General features: G+C 59.4%; 1 protein-coding gene across 1 annotated transcript; it reads left to right on the plus strand.

Annotated features, from left to right (window-relative positions):
- The first annotated feature begins 435 nt into the window (after positions 1-435).
- Positions 436-20,918, plus strand: SCARF2 (scavenger receptor class F member 2). The gene is given in 12 exon segments (XM_059484884.1): positions 436-790; positions 793-958; positions 6,044-6,102; positions 7,600-7,701; positions 8,014-8,533; positions 8,630-8,848; positions 9,221-9,349; positions 11,700-11,803; positions 12,282-12,399; positions 14,371-14,492; positions 18,539-18,691; positions 19,000-20,918. Coding segments are annotated over 12 exon segments (3,252 nt in total). The 3' UTR covers positions 20,205-20,918.
- The last annotated feature ends 1,682 nt before the right edge of the window (positions 20,919-22,600 follow it).

Genomic DNA, 22,600 nt, shown 5'->3' on the forward strand with positions numbered 1-22,600 from the left:
AGCCAGATCCTGCGTCTGTCTCCAGCATCCGGAGCTGCTGGATCCCTGGGTCAGGGGGATGCTGAGGGGCTTTCAGGCTCCTGAAGGCTGCCAAACTGCCAGGACAGGCTGACCCTGGGGTCTTTGGGCACCCAGGGCTGTTGGGCCCCTGGAGCTACCGGAACCACAGGTCAGACAGATCTCAGGGCTGTTGTGCATCTCGGGCTGCCAGATTCCAGATACCTGGGACTGCCGGACCCCCGGGACAATCAAAACCCGGAGCTCTGGGACACCCACGGCTGTCGAACCCCTGGAGCTGCTGGATCCCGGGAGACCCAGACCCCGGAGACCACCAGACTGCTGGAGACTCCCGGGGCTCTGCGGCTTCCAAACCGCCGTGACAGCCGAGCCCCGGTGCTGCCGGTTCGCGGGCCGTCCCCACCCCGAGCCACGGCAATGCCAGGACTCCCGGGAGCTGCAGGACCCCCGGGCTGCGCTGGAAGCCGGGACTCCGCATCCTCCCCGGTTCCAGCGGCGCTGCCCACCCGGCGGAGCCTCTCGGGGCCGTCGGGGCGGCGCTGCCCGGGGCCGGGGCGGCGGCGGCGGCGGCCCCCGGAGCCTGGCCCGCCGTCAGGGGAACCAATGCGGAATTTCCTGGCTGGCGGCGGAGCCCCTCCCGCCGCCGCAGAGAGGGGCGCGGGGGAGGCGGCGGCGGAGCGATCGCAGCGCGGCTTCCGCCCGCCGAGCGGCAGCGGGGACCGGCGGCGAGCGGGGGGCAGCGCCCGGCCCTGGCGGGGCTGTGCCGGCTGCGGCTGGGCCCCGGCGCTCCGCCGCTGATGGCGGCCCGCGGGCTGCGGCCGCCCCGCCGCGCCCGGGCCGGGGCCGCGCTGCTGCCGCTGCTGCTGCTGCTGTCGGTGCTGGGGCGCGGAGCCGCCCAGGAGCTGAGCCCCCGCGGCAGGAACGTCTGCAGGGTCGCCGGGTAGGAGCGGGGCCGGGCAGGTGTGCGGGGCGGGACGGGACCCCCGGCACCGGGGCCGCGGGACGGGACGGGACGGGCTCGCCGGTCCATCCCCCATCCCGGGCAGCCGCGGCGCTGGGCGCCTTCCAAGACAAAGTCCGTCCTGTGCGCGGCTGAGGCGGGGGGAGCCGGCAGCGGGGAGAGCGTGGGGAGCTGAGCCCGAGCGGGGGCAGAGACGTGGGGGCTGCTCCTGATCCCCGGGGGGCTGCGGGGAATCGGTCCGGGATGCCCCCGGAGCCAGTCGTGGATGCCCGGGGCCGGTTCTGTTGTAGGGAGCTGGGTTTGGGTGTCTCTGGGGATGGAGTCGTGAGAGGGACAGAGGGCAATCCTGCATCCCTGGGGCAAGATCTGCGCTGGGGAGCCCGTCCCGGGTGTCTCCGGGGATCGGGTTGTGCTGCTGACCCTGGGCTGATGGGATGCAGGATGCTCTGGGTATCATGGTGAAGCTGTCCCAGGCTGCTGGGGATTGTGGAGTTGGCAGCCCCAAGACCCTAGTGTTTGGCTTCAGAAAGTGGCTGCTGGCACTCTCTAGCTGTCCCGGGGTCATATTCTGCCTGCCGGGCTGGGGCAGGCTCTCGGCAGATGGCACTGGCTTCTCCCGGCTCCCAGTGTCCCACAGGTCCCTTTGCAGGGCAGCATCACCTCAGCTGGGCTGCTCTGCAGCACTCAGGCTCGGTCTGCCCAGGCTGCCGGGCCAGGCTGGCCCCAGCAAGAGGGGAGAGAGCCCACAGTCCCTGCCTCCCGCCTGGGAGAGCTGGATCCCCCGTGCTTGATGGGGGGCCCAGGCCATAAATGCACCTTTACATCTCGCCTGTGAGGTCAGACCAGTCCACAAGGAAAACATGTGCTTCAAGCAAGAGGGGCCGCATAATGGCTCCATTCAGCAGGGCCACAGGGCGCTGGTGCCCCCTCCTCAAATTACAGCCGGAGTTTCCTAAGGAGGCATTTCACGAGCCAGAGCAGGCGCAGCTCCCGCCGGTGCTGCTCCTGGGCAGCAGGGAGCCGTCCCTCCTCAGGGAGTGATCTGCACAGCAAAGTGCCACTGCCTCTCGGGGTGGCACAGGGAGCTCCAGTGGTGTCCCCACCTTGCTCCTTGTACGCTGCCCCACGTGCTGGGCGTGAGGGGCCTGGCTTCTCCCCATGCACAAGGACCCCTCATCCCCAGGGATGGAGGCGGGGGAGGTGTGGAACCAGCACCATGGGCTCAGCCTCACTCACTGTGCCCCCCGTGGGTGCCATGGCTGTGAAAGAGGCACTGGATGTTGAGTGGGACAGGTTGGTTGTGTCCATCCATCCTCTGGCGGGACTGGGGCCTGCAGTCAGCCTAGGGGCTGGGGTGATGGGACAGAGACAGTCCCTAGGAAGCTCAGATGAAGTTTGCATCATTTTCTATCCCTCACCCTTCTGCAAACCCTTCGTCCCTCTCCACCCACTCATTCAGCACCCACCCCCATCATTGCTGTGTACAGTGGACATGGAGGACTCTCCACACGTTGCCATCCAAACCCACCCCAGTGGCACCAAGGCCCTGATGCTGCAGATCCTGAGGCCAGGGGCACTGGGACTGGAGGTGGCTTTGGGAGGAGGTCCCAGTGTCCTCCACCCAAGGCTGTTGGAGCTTGTTGGGCCCTTACCTCTGCAAAGCCCCTCCAGACATCCTGTGGAGATGCCACCGTGGGTTTCAGAGGGCTCAGGATTGTGTGACTTCTTGGGACCTGGATCCCAAGTAGAAATTCAAGGAATAATTTAGGGCAGAAGAAAAGGGCATATCTGGGGCTCTTTTGTGTTCTAAATTCAACTTATCCTTAAATTTGAAGTTCTTTTATAACTGGTTTCCCATTGATATGACCAAAGGTGCCAGTGGTGACAGCCTGGACACTGCTTTGACCCTGTCCTGCTCTCTTGCTAACATTCTCTTCTCCTTTGGTCTTTAATTTTATTTCTCTGCCCAAAGGGTTTCTATTTATGCTCATGATCCTATTCCTGCCTGCCCTGGGTATCTGTCTGTCTGTCTGCACCCTGAGGCTGGTGTCAGGGAGCTGCAGCTGGCATCAGCTGGGGAGTGCCAGTGCCTGGGACCCAGTTATCCCAGGCACACTGTGTGCCAGCTGGGTGGCACAGAGGAAGATGAGCACTGGGGTGATGCTTGGAAGGAGCAGTAGGGCGGGGATGGAGAAGCAGTGGGCATGGGGAGGGTGACAGTGGTTCTCTGAGCACCAGGATTGTGCTGGGTGTCTGCAGGGCTCCTTTGCAGCTCCATCCATGGGTTGAGCTGGGTGGTCTCGCATGGGACCACATGCAGCAGCTCCCAGCTGAGCCCCAGAGTCCTGTTCCTGCTTCCAGGGATGTGAGCCTGCTCCTCATTGTTCAGGGCAGGCTGTGCTGCTCTGATTGAGGAGCCACCCCTCCTGCCTCAGAGGCCTCTCTGTAGGATACTAATCCACAAGAAAAATATTCTGCCTTTGTGAAAAGCCTGGGATCATTAGCTGAGATCCCAGTGATGCTCAGCATGAGCAGGACATGGCTATGGGGCAGGGGCACCCTGGCATGGAGGGCTTGTCCCTGCAGGTGACAGCTCCAGCTCTGCACACAGCCCATTCCTTTTCCTCCACATCAGCTGAGGTCTCAAGCCCTAGCCACAGCTCAGAGGCAGCTTTTCATTGTTTTTTTTTCCTCAGCATTTGTAGTGCTTTGAAGGAAAAAAAGTATTTGCAGAATGGATGTTTGCAGTGCCGTGTCCGTGTGGGTCAGGAACGAGCTTTTAAACACAACTCTCAGTTTTCCAGTGGTCAGGGGGCATGTGGAAGAAGCCCTTTGTCAAGGAGCTGAGGCCATGAAACACCTTTCAGTCCCACACCCTGATGAGCATTGGTGACCTGTGGCCAGCACTGCCCCTCTGTGGGCTGCCTGTGCTGGGACCAGTCCGTGTACCCCGCTGGGAGCAATGGCTTTCCAGTGCCACATCCTGGAACATCTCCTTGCCACAGGCCCAAGTTTATTTGTTGTCAAAGCTGCTGATAAATGAGATGGGTGCTGAGCAGGGTGTGGGAGGCCATCAGCAGGCTCAGGCAAGGAGAGATAAGCTATCAGGGAACAGATAAGCCCAAATCCTGTGAGGTGGTGGGCTTGCTCCCAGCTGGGGTGGTTGTGGTGCCGCTCACCTCCTCCAGCTCATGGCAGAAGTTTTCCCCTCCTGCCACCATTCCCAGTAACTCCCAGCTCCCCACCATCAACTCATCACAAAGGATATTTTTTGGCACGTTTCAGGTGATGCCCATTTTGGTGGCCAGGCTGAGCTGTTGGAGGCAGGTTTCCAAGGTGGAAGGGTTTCCTCTGGTAAACCTGTGATGATTTCATTCTAAAGCCACCAAACTGAATTTCTAAAGGGTGGACTGGTGAAAGCAAGTCCAGGTGCAACAGTGAGGCTTTGGCCATGCCATGGGAGGGCAAGAGCACCACGGGCCCTTCTCCACCTCTGCCTGAGTATCCCAGCACAGCTGGCAAAGATTTTTGGGAAGCCTTTTGCAGAGAAGGACCTTGACTCCGGCCTGCCCAGTCCTCAGGGAAGCGATTTGATGGTTGGCCCCCTTTGCTATTAACCCCGTGCATTAACCCCTTGTGTGCTCGGCGGGAGCAGAGTCCCCCCTTGAGCCCGAGGGTCCCTGCGGGGGGGAGTTTGTGCCGCTGCCATTGCAGCATCCCGGGGCTGCTTCCACAGGCTGCAGAGATGGAGCTATTTCGGGCGCCGGCTGCAAGGCATTTTTTCCAGGCCTTGAATCATTTTTGTGGTTCTTTTCTGCCTCCTTTGCAGCTTTTCGCCGCCGGCCCCGCCGCGGGGTCCCGGTGGGTGCTGCGGGCGGGCGCGGCCGCGGGGCCGAGGCGCCGCTGGCAGCCCCGGGATGGGACGGGACGGGACGGGCGGTCTGGCAGCCACACGGGTCCTGTGACCGCGCTGCGCTCGGCCGAGCGCTTCCTCGCTGTCTCCTCCTCTTCTGCATTTGTTACATATAAAGAGGAAAAGGGGAAAAAAAAGGAAAAGAAAAAGCCAGATGCATTCCAGGCTGCAGCGCCAGCCCAGCCCGGGTGAAGTTTCCCTTGACTGCGGCAGCGGCCGGGGCTGTTTGCGACCCTCCGGCATCGCTGCCTCCCTGTGGGTCACCCCAGGGATGAGTGGGTGGCTCCAGGGATGGACAGAGATTTCTGTCGGGTCATGGGGAGGGAGTGCACTCCCCACCCCCAACAGCAGCATCATGAGTCCCCAAACATTTGCCTGGGGGGTTCTTTGACGAAGTGTGGGTGAGATGTCCCCGCGTGTCCCTTCCCAGCAGAGAGCTGAGCATCCCTGGCCGAGCCTCTGGGTGGGTCTGAGCCCCCATCCTGGTCAAGCTTGTGCCAAAAATGCCCTGCCTGATGATGCTGTGCCCGGCAGTCCCTGGAGGTGATGGCACTCCAGGACTCTCAAGAGCTCAGGGACACATTCCAGCTGCCTGCAGTTGGCCTCCCCTGCTTCTGCACAGGGACACTCCCTGGGAGCTGGCTGCGTTCCAGCCATTCCAGCCAGGTGCTTCCAACCTGCCTTTGGGATTCCATCCCCAGGCCACAAAGCACTGGCCTGCAATTCAAGTCATCTTTTCCTCTGGGACATTTAGAGCCTTCCCTTTTCTTTTTTCTTTCTTTTTTTTTTTTTTTTCTTTTTTTTCTTTTTTGGTGGGAGGGGGGGTAGGGCCTTTGGATTTTTTTTTACTGTGGAGGTTGCACCCATGACTTTTGCTTTTTCATCACTCATTAATGGGAAAAACTGGTCCTATTCCCACTCCTAGCATCACCTTAGTGGCTGGTGGGGCATCCGTGGGATCCCCCAGCAGATCCATTAACTCTCTGTGTGCTGGAGGAGAAGCCAAGAGCTCTTCTTCCTCTTTGGAGGTGCAGAAACTCCCAGCAGGATCACTTACCATCATGGCTTCAGTGCTCTTGGTGGGTTTTTGGGAAGGGCCAGGACTTTCTGAGGGTTGTAACTATTTGTGATGCTTTTTTCTATCCCTGCAGCTCCTCAGTTCTCGTGTGCTGCCAGGGATGGAGGCAACAAGGGAGCGAGTGTTTAATAGGTAAACACCAGCATTTTGCTTCACTGGGCTCTGCCCATCCTTCACTGAGCCCTCCTGGCCTCACCACGACTGTCAGGAGCCACCTTGATGTGTCCTGTGGCTGGGACTCCCTGTCCTGTCTCCCTGCAGTGCCCCAGGCCAACACCATGTGGATGGAATGGGTGCTCAGCCCCAGTGTCAGGGCTCAGAGCTGGGGGGGTTTCTTTCCTCACCAGCCAGCTCTGGGTCTGAGGACTTGGGGGTGCTGCTCGGGTTCCTAAGGGACAGTGAAGTGTCCCCCAGGGTGAAGGTGCAGCTGCAGGGATGGGGCTGAAAATCCTCACAGATGCTGCAGCAGCGTGGGGACCTGAGCCAGAGCCAGCGTGAAGGCGAAGCTGCCCACACCAGGCACGTGGTCTCTGGTGGCCTCACTGGGAAGAGGCTGCTGGGGCTGCCAAACACCCCTGAGCTTGGGCTGGGGCCCTAAAAGGTGTCAGAGCTTTTTACTGGGAGCCACAGTGAGCCCAGCGTGGATGCTCAGCATGGAACCCTGGGAGCATCATTCCCTGCATTGCCACCACGGTGGAGGCAGCTGCTCTGGGGCTCCCCCACAGGCTCAGCCGGCCAAAGGGCTCACCGCAGCCCAGGGGAACTGGAGGTGACACTTTGCAGCTGGGACCAAAGCACACATAACCAACTAACCCACTGTGCATGAGCCCTGTAACCACTCAGTGCATGCGTGGGGAGCAGGATGTGCCTGCTTGGAGGGGAGAAGGTCAGGATCTGGCAGGACAGTGGGGGGAGGATTGTGCCACAGTGAGCTGTTCTCATCTCCTGCCCCCAAACCTGCTCTAACCTTTAGACTCACTGCTCCTAACCTGTGTAATCTGTCTATTTTAGGGATTTCTATAATATCCATCACCGTAGGTCTAACAGCTCCCAGGTAAGGTGGCTGGGATGGGTGGTTGTCTCTCCCTGTCCCAGTGCCTAAGGAAGCTTGTCCAGGGCGGTGTGGGATCTGCCTGCACCACATCCTGTGTTTGGCTGGCTCAAGGCATCGGTCTCAGCATGATCCCCTGGGCAGGAGAGTGGCTGGTGGCCTTTGGGGGCAAGTGGCCACATGGGAGAGGCAGTGCTGGGATTACAGTGCCCACAACCCCTCTACTCTGTGTCCCCTTCTCCCCTCTAGCAATGCAGAGCTGAGCTGGGACAGCACCATTGGGTGCAGCCTCTGGCAGGGACGTGGCTTGGCTGGGTGGCAGGAGGCTGGTGGCTAGGATGGGTGGCATCCTCTCTTGGTGGCAGAGGTGGAACTGAGCTGGGTGACAGGAGGCTGGTGGCATTTTTCTGCAAAGGGGCCCATCCAGCTCGGGCAGCCGCTTGCCAGGATGGCACAGTGCTGCAGCTCAGCAGCACTCAGAGGGTCACTGCACAGCCCTTCTTCTGCTCTGGGGGGGCCTGGGGGCCTTTAGGGCACAAGCACTGGTACTCATGGCTGCTGTCTGTCCATCTGTACAGCCGTGTGCGAGGGGAACTTCACCTGCAAGGAGAACGAGGTGTGCGTCAGGCCCGGCGAGTGCCGCTGCCGCCACGGCTACTTTGGTGCCAACTGCGACACCAGTGAGTACTGGCGGGCGCCTCTGTGTCCTCAGGGGGTTCACCAGGGTGGACCTGGCTCATCCTGGGGTAACTTTCCAGAGCAGATCATCAGGGATGGAACTGTGAATGCTCCAGCTCTGCCCTTGCCTGTCCCCTGGTTGTGTTTCCCAGGGCATTGTCCTCTTGCCGGGGTCTCCCCTTAGATCCGGTGCATTGCGGGGAGGAGAGGGAGGACTGTGGTCAAGAGGTGCTGGGGGGACTGGAGGGCTCCACTGGTGCCTGGCATGGGTTTGTCCCAGCGGGCAGTGCTGAGGCTGATGACTCTCCCCACAGAGTGCCCCCGGCAGTTCTGGGGTCCCGACTGCAAGGAGATGTGCACCTGCCATCCCAATGGGCAGTGCGAGGACGTGACGGGCCAGTGCACCTGCAATCTCAACCGCTGGGGCCCCAAGTGCGAGAACATCTGCCTCTGCAAGCACGGCAAGTGCGACCAGAGGACGGGCAAATGCACCTGCGAGCCCAACTGGTGGGGCCCACAGTGCTCCAGCTCCTGCTACTGCAGCCACAACTCCCAGTGTGACCAGCAGACAGGCAACTGCCTGTGCCAGCCGGGCTGGTGGGGCCGTGGCTGCAACAACCAGTGTTCCTGCAACAACTCGCCCTGCGAGCAGTTCACGGGGCGCTGCCAGTGCCGGGACAGGACCTTCGGGCCCCGCTGCGACCGCTACTGCCAGTGCTACAAGGGCAAGTGCAACCAGGTGGATGGGACCTGCACCTGCGAGCCGGGCTACCGGGGCAAGTACTGCCGCGAGCCGTGTCCGGCCGGCTTCTATGGCCAGGGCTGCAGGAGGCGGTGAGTGACCATCGCTGCTGGCTCTGATCCGGCGCCGCTGGGAGGTGGCAGCAGGAGGATTTGGGCGTGCTGGGTGATGGGTTCCCCTCGTTGCAGGTGTGGGCAGTGCAAGAGCCTGCAGCCGTGCACCGTGGCCGATGGGCGCTGCCTGACGTGCGAGGCGGGCTGGAACGGCACCAAGTGTGACCAGCCCTGCTCACCCGGCTTCTACGGAGAGGGCTGCGAGAAGCTCTGTCCCCCCTGCAAGGATGGCCACACCTGCAATCACATCAATGGCAAATGCTCCCACTGCAATCCAGGCTGGATCGGAGACCGGTGAGTGCAGCTGGGTGCAGCACTGGGTTCTGGGAGAGCAGTGCCTGACTTCCCTGATTCTCCCAGGGAACGGGGCCACTGAATGGTTTTGCAGCCCTGGAACCGATCCTGGGCACGGTAGTTTGCAGAAGAGCATCCCAGCCTGAGAGCTGAGCCCCACTGACCCATCCAGGGTCCGAGGGGCATAGGCAGGGGTCCCGCAGACTCCCTCCAGTTCCATGGCCGTGTCAGTGGGCTCAGTCCATCCCTGTACCCCTCTCCTGGCTTCAGAAACCACAAGCCACCAGGGTGATATACAGCCCTGTCTCTGTGCATGTGGAGGGATGCTGGAGGTTCCCAAGTGCTCCAGCCTCTTGCCCTCATCCCTCCCAGGTGTGAAACCAAGTGCCGGAACGGGACATATGGGGAGAACTGCGCCTTCGTCTGCAGCGACTGCGTCAATGGCCAGTGCCACTTCGAGACTGGGCAGTGCCTCTGCCACCCCGGCTCCCATGGCACATAGTAAGTGAGGCACTGGTGAGCTTGCCCGGGGGCACCTCATGGCACAGGTGATGCTCGGGCACCCCTTGCCCCCTTGCCCCCTGTGCTGTTGCCGCTGAGAGGTTTCCTGCAGCAGAAGCGCTCTTGGGCGATGATTGGTGAGCAGAGGGGGAAGGACAAGCTCACAGAGCAGCAAGGGGTGTTGTGCTTTAGAAAAGGCCTGCTTGGCAAAAACAAATCAACAAAAAGTGGTGTTTTGTTGGGGTTTTTCAAGTCAAGGGTGGAATTTCTATCCAAAAACAGAGAGAAAACTACATCACAGAATTACAAACAGCCTGACAAGGGATGGCATTCCTGGGGGGCTCCCACTCAAAGCTCTACCCCTGGGTTCCCCAGGCCTTCTCCTTCCCCAGCTCCAGGGGCACAAGGGCCAATGAGGGTCTACTCATCCTCGGGTAGTTTTTCTCAGCATGGGACTGAAATGTTGTGTGAAAAGATGAGGAAAGCATTTTTCACCCAGCTGGGACATGCAGACAGCTCCCCCAGGTCCTGCTGCGTGGTGCTCAGGTTTTCCCAGCAATTAACAGAGGGTGACAGCGAGACTGGGGATTTAGAGCTGGCATCTTGCCCATGCTGGCATTTCACTCAAGGCATAAAAACAGAGAGCATTTGCATTTTGAGGGGTGGTGTGGTGGGGCTTTGCCAGCTACCTGTGGTTCTGGAACAGTTGCTGGACACTGGCACCGGTTTAGGATGCCCAGCCTGGGCATCATGGCCACCTTTGGTAGGAAAGGCAGAGGTGAGAGGGTCTCAGGGGTATTAGAAATAAGATCCTAATATTACTAGGGGGGGTGTGGTGATGCTTTCAGCACAATGCCAGAGGGCAGAGTGTGGATTAACCTGTTCTGAGACCCTGGCACAGCACTGGGAAGGTGGGGATGGGGAATGCTCAGGATGCAGCCTTGGTGCTGGAACCTTGAGCTGAGCTGTGCCAAGTGGTGCAGTCAGGAAGGCTCAGGAATGTTCTGGGTGCTCAGGCAAATCCCTGCCACTATATCCAAACCAGTGTTTTTGTCAGCAGGGTACAATTTTGCTAAAAAGGGCATTTCTGCAATGAAGGCACAAGCAACCTCCTTGCCGTACAGCATGTCCTCTCAGCTCTGTGTCAGGAGCACGCTAAAGGAGCAGCTGCTAAAATATTTTTGTGTTCACAAAGTACTTTATCTTCTCTGTCTTTCCCAGAAGTATCAGGACTCTCCTGGAAAAAAATCACCCTCCTCTGCTCTCCCAAAATCCCAGCCTGGGGCAGAGCTGTGGGGCCAAGTGGTGGGGTGAGAGGTTTGGCCTTGCTGAGGGACTATCCCTGCTCCTCTTCTGCTGCTTTAGCTGCCCCGTGCAGCACAGCAGACACAGGAGCTCAGCACCCATCCTGGCAGGCACATGACAGGCACACAGCAGGCACCAGGCTTGGCCAAGGTGGCACTTTGCAAGTTGTTGGAGTGTGAAATGGGCTGAGCAGCCTCGGGGCATGGTGCCCAGGGCTGGGGGCAGCTGTGTCCCCAGGGGAGTGGGTTTGGGCTGGGGTCCACTGGCTCCGTCCAGCTGCAGCCCCTCCAGCTGGGGTGCAGCTGGCAGAGGATTTGGTGCCCAGCAACACTGCCAACATGTCCCAGCTCCAGCTGGGTCCTGCTCTGCGGTGCTTGGCCCATGGCTGGGGAGACAGGTTGGGATGGATCTGCTGACACCATGTTTTCCATGCTCAACCCCTGAGACTTGTGGATTGATGTCCATTTATGCTTGTCCCCCTCATCTCCATGACACCATCAGGAAGTCATTTTACCAGCAGTGGAGATTTGGCACCAGGCATAACCAAACTGGAAGGGTCTTAGGGCTGCTCTGTTGTTTTTCCTTCTTGGAGGCAAAAAAATGTCAATCTGGGCACTTTCCCAGCTTGTGGCCACTGTGGCTTTGCCTGGCTTGGTGGAGGGTGGGGTTTGGAGTGGCCACATCACCACTGAGCTGAGCTGGAATGCCTGTGAGTGACATCAGGGTGTCTTTAGATGTGACTGCTGGGTTGATGACCTTTCCTAATTACTGTGTCTGATGGTGAAGTGACGTGCAGAGAGCAGTAAGAGTGTCTGAGATCAGCTGGGCCAAATCCCTTGAGTGATGGGGCAAAGCCATCGCATGGGTGATGGGCTCCTGGTCCCTGTGGGTTAAGGGTTCCCCAGGGTGTGGAGAAGCTGTGTCGGAGCAGGCCGGAGGCTGCTCCCTGGGACAGGGAGGGTTTGGGAGAAGCTGGCAGCCAAGGGCTCCCGCTGTTGTGCCTGGGCTGGGGGATGCACTGCTCTCATCCAGCCCTTCCCTCCAGCTGTAACCTGACGTGCCCTCCTGGACGCTACGGAGCCAACTGTGCTGAGGTCTGCAGCTGCCACGACGGTGCCTGCGACCCCCTGACGGGCGCCTGCCACATGGGTGAGTGCCAGCACTGGGGCTGGGCTGTGCCACGGGCTGGGCTGTGCCACATGGGTGAGTGCCAGGCACTGGGGCTGGGCTGTGCCACGGGCTGGGCTGTGCCACATGGGTGAGTGCCAGGCACTGGGGCTGGGCTGTGCCATGGGCTGGGCTGTGCCACATGGGTGAGTGCCAGCACTGGGGCTGGGCTGTGCCACGGGCTGGGCTGTGCCACATGGGTGAGTGCCAGCACTGGGGCTGGGCTCTGCCATGGCCATGGGCTGAGCTATGCCATGGGCTGGGCTGTGCCACATGGGTGAGTGCCAGGCACTGGGGCTGGGCTGTGCCATGGCCATGGGCTGAGCTATGCCATGGGCTGGGCTGTGCCACATGGGTGAGTGCCAGCACTGGGGCTGGGCTCTGCCACAGACTGGGCTCTGCCATGGGCTGGGCTGTGCCGTGGGCTGGCCCCGAGCTGAGCCACGGGTCTGCCTTGCAGAGGCCAACCAGAGGATGGGGGTGATCGGGGCTGGGGCCCTCCTGGCGCTGCTGCTCATCCTGCTGCTCTCCCTGCTCTGCTGCTGCTGCGTGTGCCGCAAGAAGGACGAGGCCAGCGGGTGAGTGCTGGGGACAGGAGGGATCTCAGCAGGCTGGGAATGCGGAACATCAGTGGGTTCTGGGATTGACAGGGGGATGCAGAGACTGTGCTGGGACAGTGGTTGTGCAGGGAAACTGAGGCAGAACTGTGCTGCTCACATGACACCATGTGGGTACAGGGTCTGAGCAGTCCTGCTGCATCATCAGGCTGATGGAGGCACTCAGGGTGAGCCCTTCCAGGGGAGCACCTTCCTGCTCTTTGTTTCTCTCTCGTGGGCCATCATTTCATGGACACCTGCCCAGTCCCCTCCAGTCACTAGGGTCCTGAGCTGATCTGCAAAGGGGGCCCTGAAACACAGCAAGGGCTACACGACACGGCCAAAACCTTCAGAACAAATCCCTGGGCAAAGGGATGAGGCCTAGGGGACAGGGGGATGCTGACTGTCCCACATGAGGATGGATGATCAGAGCTGGGAGGATGGGTTCCTGCAGCAGGGTTGGGATGCTGACGGCATTTTAGAAGCACCAGGTTAACATCCTACCATAATAATAGGAATGGGGACAGACTCAAGGCAGGGGGAAAGGTTTGTGCTGCTCAGCAAGAGATGAGAGGACTGTTGGAGCTCCTCCAGATGTAGAGAACACCCCCTCGTGCCACCAGCCACTGCACAGGAATTTTCCAGAAGCTTCCCCTTGCAGCCCTGCAAGCTCAATGCCAGCCAGACACAGCTGGTTTGGAGAGCCTGCAGGCTGCAGATAATGATCCTGCAGATAAAGCACAAACCCATCAGGTGAGGAATGGCCCAGGGAGAGGGGAAATGGCGCCAGAGTGCCCAGACCTCAGTGTCCCCAGATACTGGGTGACCCGTGGAGCTGTCCCAGCATGGTCCCTTGCAGGTTACCTTGAGTCAACTCACAAAGTCACTCCCATGGCTGTGGAAAATTGCTTGAAAACATGGCCCCAAGAGGCTTCAAAACCACAGAGCAAATAAAGAGAAGCCACATGTTTGGCTTTGGGTTGGGATGATTTTTTTTTAAGGTTTGGGGTCTTGACCAGACATTGCGGGTATCTTGGGGCTGCACTGCCAATAGCCGTGGTTGGATCCAACCTTCCCACCATTCCCTGGCACTGCTCAACATCCTGGTGTGATGCAAGCTGGTTCCTGGGGCTGGCAGCAGCCTCTGTGGGTCCTCAACTCCTTCAGCCTGGGCACACCCCTGCTTTTCATCCACCCCATTATCACTCCAAAACCCCTGTGCAGTTGCAGCATCCCTGAGCTGCTGCCTGTCTCTGTTGCCCATGAAGGCTGTCCCCATCCCAGGAGGGGAGCTGTGGGAACTCAGCACATCACTCCGGATGTCCAGAGTTACTGAGACAACCCTTGGGGGGGGGCTTGGAAATCCTGGAATGTTGCCAGGAGTGCTTGGTGGTTGGATTTTGACCCTGCAAGGGATGTGCCACCTGTTTGAGGACAAGAGAATCACTTGGGGATGAATGGTGTAAGAATTAATTATTCACAGGGTGAAAATATAGATTTTAGGATTTTGGTACAGGGCGGGTTATGGAGACAAGATGGAGGAATCAGGGCGTGTCTTGTCCTTCTTCTTTCTTCTTCCTGTCATCCATTCTCTGTGGTGATGTTGGCACTTTGGGATTGGTCCATGGTGAAGGTGCACTTGCTAATACGGGTGAAAGGTATTGGGAAATAAAGGTAAATATGATGTACGTAGTTTTTAGTATAAAAAGAGACGACCGCCCAGTGGGAGGTCAGAGTGCCCTTGGCTGCCTTGCCGGTCAGACCTCTGTTGGGCAGAAGGAAAATTCTATAGATAAGAAATAATAAACAATCTGAAGACTGAAAATCTGAAGAGTCCAGACTCCTTTGGAGCGCAGGCTGTCCCAGGGCCATCCTACACGTGTCTGGGCAGAGACAAACAGCCAGACCAGTCAGGGAGCAGCGCCTCTGACAGTGCCATTGCCTTTTCTGCAGCTCCAGCCAGGACCCAGCAGCAGCCAAGAAGCCTCCAAGGCGTTTGTGTGGGCGGTTCAGCCGGATTGGGATGAAGCTCCCACGCATCCCCCTGCGCCGCCAGAAGCTGCCCAAGGTCATGGGTAAGGCCCTGGGTTTGGGGAAGGTGCAGAGAGCCAGGTTTTACTCCTGTCAGGGCAGCACGTGTGGCTCAGAGCAGGGTGGTGAGCATGGCAGGGCAGTGGCAGGGACACACAGATCCCTGGGAGCATTTCAGTGCTTGGTGTGAGCTCGCAGGAGCTCAGCCCTTTCTGTCTGCAGCTTCTGGATGTCCAAGCACATTTTGCTTTGTGAGGACGCAAAGGCTGTACCTGGTTCTAGAGCTCTGCTGAGTAGTTTTGGGTTTATTCTCCCAAGGTTCTCCTGCAGAGGAATGGTCCCTGTCATGCAGCAGGATACCTTGTTAGTGCTTTTGATCCTGAAGTAAGCCCAGGAGCCAGAGCAACTGGGCAGATGCCCTCCCTCCTGCCATGTGCAGCAGAGTTGAGGATGGAGGGGCAGAGATTTGAGTTGAGCTTCACACTCTACCCAGGCACAGAGCTGGCTTGCAGGGAGCTGCTCGTACCTGGCAAAGCCCCTGGCCTGGCACTGTCAGGGCTGTTGGGGACCCCCTGCATCCCAGCAGCTGGGCAATGCTGTCCCTTGCACTTGCAACTCTCCTTGCAACTCTTCCTACCATGGGGAGCCGGGGATCTGCTGCAACCCCATTAACTAAACAGTGTGTGAAGGCAGCAATCCCTGCCCTGTGCTGGGTTGGTTTCAACCCCAGCCCCTTCCTGAGCCCAGCCCCTCCCTGGGGCCATGTCCTGGCACCAGTGGCTCAGTCTGAGGCTAAATCCCTCATCCCAGGCAGGACACAGAGGTGACCCCCATCCCAGCACACCAGGCACTACTCAGCACCCAAGCTGGGGGGACAACCCACAGCAAAGCCCTACCTGGAGCAGGGTGTGCCAGGGCCCAAGAAACATTCCTGCTGCAAGGATAACAGAGGGTCACAGAGGCTGTGTTTGTGCAAGGGGCCAGGGAAGGGCTTGGGGAGGACAGAGGGTGCCTGTGTGCAGTGAGGGTGAGGGGGGCTGCCTGCAGGCGGCTGGCAGCAGTCCAGCTGCTCTGTGTACACGGGGCAGCAGCAGCCCAAGGAAAGGCTGAGGGTGCTCAGGATGGTCTCAGGTCCCAGAGGGCTGGGGCTGTTCCTGGAGTCTGTCATGGAGCTGAGAGTTGGCATCTCCCTGAAGGGAAAGGCTTTGCTCGGGGCTTGCCTTGTGTTATGTGGCACAGTGGGGTCCATGAGGGCTCCAGCAGGTCCCACAGGCTCTGGGGACCCCGAGGTGACAGTGCTCTGTTGGGTTGCCTGTAGCAGCTGCCCCCCTGATGCCCAGTGACCTCCCTGATGCCCAGTGGCCAGGCTGCCACATCATGACCACACCTGTGGAAGCCACAACAGCCAGTGGCCACCTGCCGAGGACATCGGTTCCCCATGCTGGTCCTGCCCCAGCAGGGGGGTCCCAGCGTTACTGAAGGACCCCATCCCAAGGGTCAGTGCTGGAGGAGCTCTGGACCTTGTGGGGATGTCACAGTGAAACTGGTGTAGGCAGTGGTCACTCTGGATCTGCCCACAGTGCTGGCCATGTGTTTGCTGACACCAGGTGGGTTTTCTCTTCTGGGCTCAAACACCAGTGAGCACAAGCCTACTCATGGTAGAACATTCCCAGGTGGGACTGCAGGTCTTGAAGCCCCACTAGAGCTCATTGGGTGCCTGGAATCTCAGGGTCCTCCCTCAAAACTGCTCCCCAGCCTTGGCACCAGTTTTGGATCCACAGCATCTCCCCAGGGATTACCCCTAAGCTGGAAGCCTGTAGGGCCACCCTGGGCTGGCACCAGCAGCCACAGGGCCAGCTTTTGGGTACCCCTGTGTGTGGGATTTGCTCAGGTCACCCTGAAGATGCCAGGGCTAACCTGAGCCCAGCACCCCACCACGTGTCCTCCCCAAGCAGCAAAGCTCAGCCAGCCCCAAGGGTGATGCTGATCATGGGGAGCTTGGGATGAGCGGGAGGGGATGGCCAGGAGGACCCTGGGATCCCTCTCTCATGGTTGTTCTCTGCCTTATCCCAGTCTTGAGACCAGCTGGCCACTGTGCGGGCAGGGCTGGGGTTGTTTCCTGATGCTGTGGCTCCGGGAGATTTTGGGGAGCAGTGACAGGTAGAGATATGTGGGAAGCATCCACATTTCCCTCAGCCCCAACAGCCAGGGAAGAAAAATCCCTGGCAACCATGCTGGAGACCCCAAGCCTCCCAAAGCTTCCAGGTGCACTACATATCCTTATTTCATAATCTGGCTGTGTCATGGGTCTCCCTGCAGTCCTGGAGTCGCCTCGTGGCTGTGAGTCCCAGCCCCGGCACGCCTCCTCTCAGGAAGCATCTCCCTTCATCCGCTTCCAGACGGCTGCTTTTAATTTTCTCTTTTTGGTTTTTATTACAAGGAAAGCCATGTTGGAGCTGCCGCCTCCCCCTCTCTGGGCCATTTGCTCTTTAAATATCTCTGCTTGGGTTTTTGTTTCTCCTTGCTCTAAGAAGCCCAACTGTGCATGGGTGAGCGTGTAGCGCTGCTGTCATTTACACAGCCCCGCATGTCTGAAGCCACATTCCCTAGTAAAGGATGAACATTCCAGTGGGCATCCCAATTACTCTAAAAGTTATTTTATTGTAAATCAGGGATGTGCTGCAGGGTTCAAACAGTCCAGGCAGGCCGTTGCAGCATGACTGGGATGCAATTGGGATGTTCAAAGATTAAAAATACCTGGCAATAGCCATGTACAGCTGGGAGCCTCTCTGTGCATGGGGTTTCTATGGAATCACAGACTATCCTGAGCTGGGAGGGACCCACGGGGATCATCAGTGCAGCTCCTGGCCCTACACAGACATGCCAGCAGTCCCACCCTGTGCCTGAGAGCATTGTCCAAACAGTGCTGGAGCTCTGGCAGCCTTGGGGCTGTGCCCGTTCCCTGGGGAGCCTGGGCAGTGCCAGCGCCCTCTGGGACCACCCTTTTGCAACCCTTCATCCAAAGCAAGCCTCTGCTCTGCTTTGGAGGCGGCTTGTCACTGCCCCAGGGAACAAAAGCCAGTGGAAGGCGATGGGGACAAGTGCATCTCCTGCTGCATGGCTCTCTGGGAGGATCGGTCCCTCCTCCCAGCTGGGTGCTGCCTCAGTTCTGTGGGTACCTGAGGAGGCTGCTGAAGCTGTGGGCACCTGGGGAAGCACCTCAGGATGTGTTGGGACATGAGCTTATGCAGAAAAAACCTTAAAAATATATCAAGCTGAAAAAAAGTCACTGCAGCCCAGACAACTCCTGACTGCTCAACTTCTCTGTTTTGTTTTATTAACACAGTTTTTCCTCTGGTGGTTTCTCTCTTCCACTTTGCTTCTCTGTGGGTGGCCTCTTGGCAGAGGGGCAGTGCCAGGGCGTGAAGGGAGGGATGCTCCTACTCAGCTTCAGGAGGGAAGAAGCTGGCAAAGGGATTGAAAAATGGCAGAATAGGGAAAATGCACATCCCTCTGCTGCAGGCTTCCTTTGATCATCCTGAATCCATGTGCAAAAGCACATGAAAAAGGAAAATGCAGACAGTGATGCTGAAGTGGGAATTAGTGGAATTAAAGCCAGCAGCTAATTTTCTCCCTGGGAAGGGGACAGTCACAGTGCCAGGACCCTCTTTGCAGGGTGGCTGTGCTGGGTTGCACAGCTCATGGGTGACCACCAAGACACTCACCAAGTCCTCATGGGACCCAGGGTTTGGGTGGCTTGTCCCTCACCATGTGAATCCTCAATTTGGGCAGCTGGAGACAGAGACAGGTGCAAGTGTGAGGCTTGAACAGACTCTGCTGCCCACAGCACAAGCACGGGGGATACTGGGCACCACCACTGCTGCTTGATGGTTTTTGTGGACACTTGGCTGGGGGACCTGGTGGGACTGTGCAGCAAAAGGTGTCCCCATGCCTTGGAGGCTGTCCCTGTCCCTGTCCCTGCAGGAAGCTGGGCAGTGGGGAGGCTGTGCAGCTTCCACCCTCCTGGCTGGCAGCAGGGACTGGGGGGTTTGGCAGAACTGACACTGACAGCAGTTCCTTGCCCTCACAGTGGCCCACCATGACCTGGAAAACACCCTGAACTGCAGCTTCATCGAGCCACCCTCTGTGGTGGAGCAGCCTTCCCCATCGTGGTCGTCCCGCGGCTCCTTCTCCTCCTTTGACACCACGGACGAGGGGCCTGTGTACTGTGTGCCCCATGAAGGTGAGCAGGGTGCATGCCCAGGGGACTCCGGGGACAGCACCAGGGGCGTGCTCTATGGAGAGCTGTCCCTCTTGCATGGTGGGGCCGTGTCACCCTGGCTCCTGGTGCCCCAGGAAGGAGTGCGGGTTCCAGTCATGCCTCCCATGTGGTTTCAGAGCTCCCTCCTCCAGCGTTTGCTGCTCCGGGGTTAAGAGCCAGGAGATCTCTGACTGGGAGCCTGACTGGTGGGACACTGTCCTGCGGGAGCATCCCAGTCCTTCTCCCCGCAGGCACATCCCACCTGACGCTGCTGTGCTGTCTTCCCGCAGAGAGCATGGGCGACAGCAGGGACAGAGGGACACCTGCCGGCCCCGGGGACAAGCTGGTAGCCCCAATCAGCGGGGAGGAAGCAGGAGAATACACGTTCCTGAAGGAGACGGGCTCTGTCAGAGCCTTCCCGACCGACAGCAGCGAGACCCCCCTGCTCAAGTCCTCGGACAGCGAGCGCTCCTCCTGCGGCTCGGGCTCGGCCGGCGCCGCGCTCTACGCCAGGGTCGCCCGCCTCTCCAAGCAGTCCAGGGAGGAAGAGGATGCCAGCGCGGAGCCCCGCAGCCCCGGGAAGCCGCCGTCCCCGGAAAGGACCAAGCCCCGTCCTCCAGACCCGGCCACAAAGCCCAAAATCTCCTGGATCCACGGCAGGTACAGCTCTGGCCAGTCCAACTCGCTGCCGGCGCCCAGCCAGTCCCCAGGGCAAGTGGCCGCCCGCTCCGGCAGCCCCGAGCAAGGCCAGGGCTTGGCCAAGAGGAAGAGGAGTCCGAGCGAGACGTCGGCCCATGTGCAGGGCAGAGCGGAGGAGAAGGGCGGTGCCCGGAGCAAGGAGAAAGCGCAGAAGCAACCGAAGGAGCCCGGAGTGCCCGAGGGCAAATCCAGCCTCTACGGGGAGCCGCAGTCACCCTCCAAACCCAGGCAGAGGAGCAAAGCCGGCTCCGAGCCGATGGAGACCATCAACGGGGCGGTGCAGAACGCCTTCCGAAAGATGGGCGCCTTCCAGCCGGAGCGGCGCGCCGGGGACGCCAGGGATGCTCCTTGCAGCCCCGGCGCCAGCAAACCCCGCTCCGAGCCGCTGCATCCCCAGCTGGCCTCCGAGCTGGCCGCCCAGCTGAAGGAAAAGACTCAGAGCCTCAACAAGGGGGACGGAGGCGTCCGGGCGAACGGGGTCGGTGCCCAGCGGGAGAAGCCCACCCCTCCGCAGAAAGCCAAGCGCTCGGCGGCCGCCGGCGGCCAGAAGACCAGCAAACCCTTGCTGCCCACCTCTCCCCATCTGCAAAAACTGATCCCTGCGGCCGCCGAGACGGCAGCCGGGGAGCCCAAGTGGATGGAGAAGCCAAGTGCCGGCAGCGGCCAGGATCAGACTCTCCCCACTGAGCAGACAGCCAAGAAAACCCCCATTAAGAAGCCTCCCAGGAAGAAGAGCCGGGAAGCGAGCCTGGAGCCGCCCAGGGCAGCTGCTGTGCCTGCTCAGGCAGTGCAGTGACCGGGAACCGCACGCCGGGCAGAAGGACATTAGCCAGCACAACCAGCGAACGTGGGAACCTGGACTGGGCTGGGGGCACTGGAAGAGCCTTGACCCTCCCTTTATCCCCCTCCACCTCACTCATCTCCCTTTTTGCCTTAGTGCCCCCTGCCCCAGGACCCGGTCCCTTACTCTGTGCCCTGCTCCTGCTCTCTGCCCAGGAGCCGCCAGCCCGGGGGGGCTCCGTGTCTGCCGTATCCCCCCCCTCCCCTTTTTTTGTAGCAGTATTATCGACCGCATAAGCAGCGCTTGTTGTACTAGACGTGCCCACGGTATATTCTGCAGTAACCGAGCCGCTCGCTTCCCGCGCTCCGCCCCGGTCTCTCGGGGTGGCGGAGCACGGGAGAGGGAGGGAGCTGCTGCTTAGTGCCCCGGGCAGTGCCAGAGATGTGCCCCACGGCCATCGCTGGCAGCAGCTCCCCTGCCCCGGCGCCCTCCAGGCACAGCTCTCCACTGCCGGTGCCCGCCGCAGTGGGGTCGAGCTGGTTTCGACCGATGCCACCCTCCCTCCCTCCCCTCCGCCGCGGCGCTGCTCCTGGCCAGGAGGAAGCACTATTTATGGATGGAGGTGGACGCCCTTGGGGTTCCTGCATCCCATCCAATGGAGTTGGAGGGATTCGTTTGGTATGAGAGAGCCTGGCACCTCTGCAGAGCGCTTTCCTAATAAAAATGTATTTCTTCCGTAGCTGGGTGCCATCTGTCCCTGCCCCAGCCTTCCCGTGGGCAGGCAACATGCCTAGCATTGCTTGGGTGCTCCCTGGTCCTGAGTGGGATGCAGGGGGGAGATGGTTGACCTTGCAGCAGCACAGGCAGGTGGTAACAAGCAGCAGACAAATGGGAGGCAGGTCCCCGCTGGAGCTGCTGCTACACATGCGCACCTGCCATCAGAGATGAGCCCTGAGGACAAGATGAGGAGCTTTCCTTCCCCCAGTATCCAGTGTTATCCCAGTGGCTTGCTGGTCCCGTGGTCAGACACTGCTCAGTGCAGCCTGGGTCAGGCCCTGAGGTTCAAGAGAGCAGAGAGCCCACCCCTGGGTGCTCAGGGTGCTGGGACACAAATGTGGGGGACATGGGAGTAACCCCCTGCCCAGGGTCTGCTAGCTCTGTCAGCATTTGGGGTCTTCACACAGCCCCAGGCAGGATGGTGCCAGAGGACAAGGCTGGGACAAGCCCAGGGGCAGCCCAGAAGCTGAGGCTTCTCCCACACAGCTTCTGTCCAAGATTCCTAAGCAGGACTCTCCCTGACACTAGAATTGGGGCTGTCGGCTTCCAGGGCAGCTGGGGGCATTGGTGCCCATCACGGAGCCGTCCTGTTCCCACAGCAGAGGTTGATGTCCCAGAAAACCACCAGACCAAAAGGTCAACCACAGCAATCTCAGAGGTGATGGAGGCAGCTGGTGAGCACCAGAATGGAATGAGACCCCATGGAACCAGGACTGCCACCAGCCCAGTAGAGCCCTCAGGAGGGGATGGGGCTCTGGCCCACACCTGGGCATGGCTCAGCATTGTGTAGCTGGAGCCAGCACAGTACCTGACATGTCTGGAGAAACATCATCACGTAACACAAAGCTGAAGAATGACATCACAGTGTTGTTTCACAGGCTTCTGGTCACCTTTCAAAGTTCCTTCACTTTTCCCCTTTCCTTCAGGTTTTATTTGGGAAGATGAAGGACAGTGGCTGAAACTAGTCCTGGGACATCATACAGTGCAGAAAAAGGAGTGGATGAATGAGCTCAATGTCGCCAGATACAAAACAGAGAAAATCAATAGAAAAATTGAGACACTGAATCCATGAGACCTGGGATGGCACCCAAGCCCCTCCTTCCACCACAGAGGCTGTGGCTGAACAAAGTGAAGAGGCTTCCAAGACACTCAGATTGATAACTACTCATAGGTCAGTAAAAGAAAAGTAAAGGAGTTGAATGCAGGCAATAAAAGTTCACTCTCCTGGAGAGGAATTTTATTCCAAGATTGAACCTGAATCTTCCAAGCTTCAGCTGGTGACTGTTTACCCCATTGCATCATTCAACACCACCAAGAAGGGTTCAACTTTATCATGAAGCTATGTTAGAGGAAATTTAGGCTGATTAACAGGGACTAACACCCCCAGAGGGTGCTGGCACTGCCCAGGCTCCCCAAGGAATGGTCCTGGCCCCAAAGCTGCCAGAGCTCCAGGAGCATTTGGACAGTGCTGCCAGGGATGGACAGGGTGGGATTGTTGGGGGACTGGGCAGGGACAGGGGCTGCACTGGATGGTCCTGGGGGTTCCTTCAGCTCAGGCTATTCTGTGATTCTCTGACCTTAGCCACTGACTGTTCTCAGAATCCTTCCCCCAGCCCAGCCCTGCCCCCTCCTCC

The sequence above is a fragment of the Ammospiza nelsoni genome, chromosome 18 (assembly GCF_027579445.1).
Source record: "Ammospiza nelsoni isolate bAmmNel1 chromosome 18, bAmmNel1.pri, whole genome shotgun sequence".
Classification (NCBI taxonomy): domain Eukaryota; kingdom Metazoa; phylum Chordata; class Aves; order Passeriformes; family Passerellidae; genus Ammospiza; species Ammospiza nelsoni.